General features: G+C 34.6%; 1 protein-coding gene across 1 annotated transcript in view; it reads right to left on the bottom strand.

Annotated features, from left to right (window-relative positions):
* Window positions 1–1,037: 1,037 nt before the first annotated feature.
* LOC100634401 (T-box transcription factor TBX5-A-like) overlaps window positions 1,038–1,980 on the bottom strand; it is a 6,766-nt gene continuing 5,823 nt past the window's right edge. Inside the window, exons 7-8 of the mRNA XM_019998430.1 lie at window positions 1,606–1,764; window positions 1,038–1,112 (exon numbers count right to left, since the gene is read on the bottom strand). Coding sequence (XP_019853989.1) covers window positions 1,038–1,112; window positions 1,606–1,764 — 234 coding nt within the window. The remainder of the gene's footprint in view (window positions 1,113–1,605; window positions 1,765–1,980) is intronic.

Raw genomic sequence — 1,980 nt, 5'->3', positions numbered from 1 at the left:
ATAAGGATTACAGTCGTAGCCTTGATCACTAGAAAAGGGGAGAGAGAGAGAGAGGGAGGGAGGAAGGGAGGGAGAGAGAGAGGGAGGGAGAGAGATATGAGTAAAGCATAAGCATAATTAAAATGAAAGAGTACATATATATATATATATGTAATATTTATAACACACCGGTGAGTGCTATATGGATTTTATAAGGACTGAGCCCGAGGGCGGAGCCCGATGGTGAGGTCCTTATAAAAGCCATATAGCACGAGACGGTGTGTTATAAATGATATATGTTAGGGTGGAGCCACACATTCAACAAGTATGTACTGTGGGCGGTCAGTTTACACAAGCACAAAGCCACAGTGCATGTATGGGACACTGCAGTGCGTTAAAATGAAAGAGTACATATATATATATATATATATATATATATATATATATATGATAATTCATTCCAATGTAACATTCATTAAAAAAATAATACACACTCTTATTCTACCCCCGACTCTATTTCCTCCTCTATATTATATTTCCCCTTCTTTTTTGATATTCCAATATTCCTCGTATTTTCAATTTGCTTATGGAAATTGTTGCATTTGGAGGACAAAGGACAACACAACAGACAAACAAAGTCTTAGACTAGACACATCTTCAAACATTGTTAGAAAACAACTTCCAAGAATAATATTTACACATAAATAACAAATACAAGGCAACTATTATTACATCATTATTACTATTATTATCATCATTATTATTATCATTATTACTGCTGTGTATAAATCACGAACAGCAGTGCATTCAATACACAGACAATGGTGTGAAAGCTATGTCTTATCATTGTTTTTGTACATAGTTTATTATTATTATTATTATTATTATTATTAATATTATTATTTGTTTTATTCTCTTTTTGCCAGCTTCACTTCACATAGCTATAATTACTACACCAAGGCCTAGCTGTCATTTCATGTAGTATTAACACTAACAGATCAATACATTAATAATCCCTTATGCTAGCTTTCTCTCATGCAGCTTGTTCTTTAATTCTCTTACCTTCTGCCGGAGAGTTCTGAGCCTCTGAAACCTTTTGCAAAAGGATTATACTCTATTTTCAATTGTGTGACCTTTGGAGAATAGAATAAGAAATAAAATAAATAAAATATAATAAAATAAATAAAAGAAAAGGATTGCCTCCATTGCTACATGTAGATCAAGAACTAAATCTTGGGAGTGTCCTATTTTACTAAAAATGGGAAACTTAAAGAGAATTAGGCTAAATATGAGAGACTTTCAAAGCTGTAAAATGGGATATTTCAGGAGACTTAGACCAAATATGGGAGATTAAAGTCTCCTAAACTCCCTCTAGATCTAAGAGTGTATAAAAGAATATAGTCAAGCATGGCAGGATGTACATGCATGTAGCAATTTCTGGACTGGAGCATGTAGTATAGGGAAGAAGGCAAATGTAATTACAATAACCAATTATCCTTGGCACATGTGACCATATGCACATGCACGTCTGTGTAAAATCAAATTATTATAAAATGACAAAAATTATTAAATAAAATTACTAATAATAATTGCATTATTTTCATTATTAAAAGCCACATAGTCTACCTGTTGGTTCTGGTAGGCAGTCACAGCCATGAACTGTGTCTCAGGGAAAATGTGTGTACTAAGGCTGTCGCTCCCTTCGTCCAGTGTAAGTGATTTCTCATCATTAGCTCGGACCACGTGGATCCTAGGCTGGTACTTATGCATTGAATTAAGAATAACCTAAATGATAGAGAGAAAGAGAGAGGGAGAGGGAGAGAGAGAGAGAGAGAGAGAGAGAGAGAGAGAGAGAGAGAGGAGGGGGAGAGAAATAGAGTTAATAAGTTGCTGTAACGTCTATTTGTGTCAAACGTGATGTCTAGGCTGATATCTTTAGGTTCAAAGGCGCTATAAATGTAGGGAGACAACACAAGAGCCATTTATCAATTACTGATCAAC

Source organism: Amphimedon queenslandica, unplaced genomic scaffold (genome assembly GCF_000090795.2).
Source record: "Amphimedon queenslandica unplaced genomic scaffold, v1.1 AMPQUscaffold_13320, whole genome shotgun sequence".
NCBI classification, from domain to species: Eukaryota; Metazoa; Porifera; class Demospongiae; order Haplosclerida; family Niphatidae; genus Amphimedon; species Amphimedon queenslandica.
Note: the sequence above shows the minus strand (reverse complement) of the source record. Positions and strands in the feature narration are given on the sequence as shown.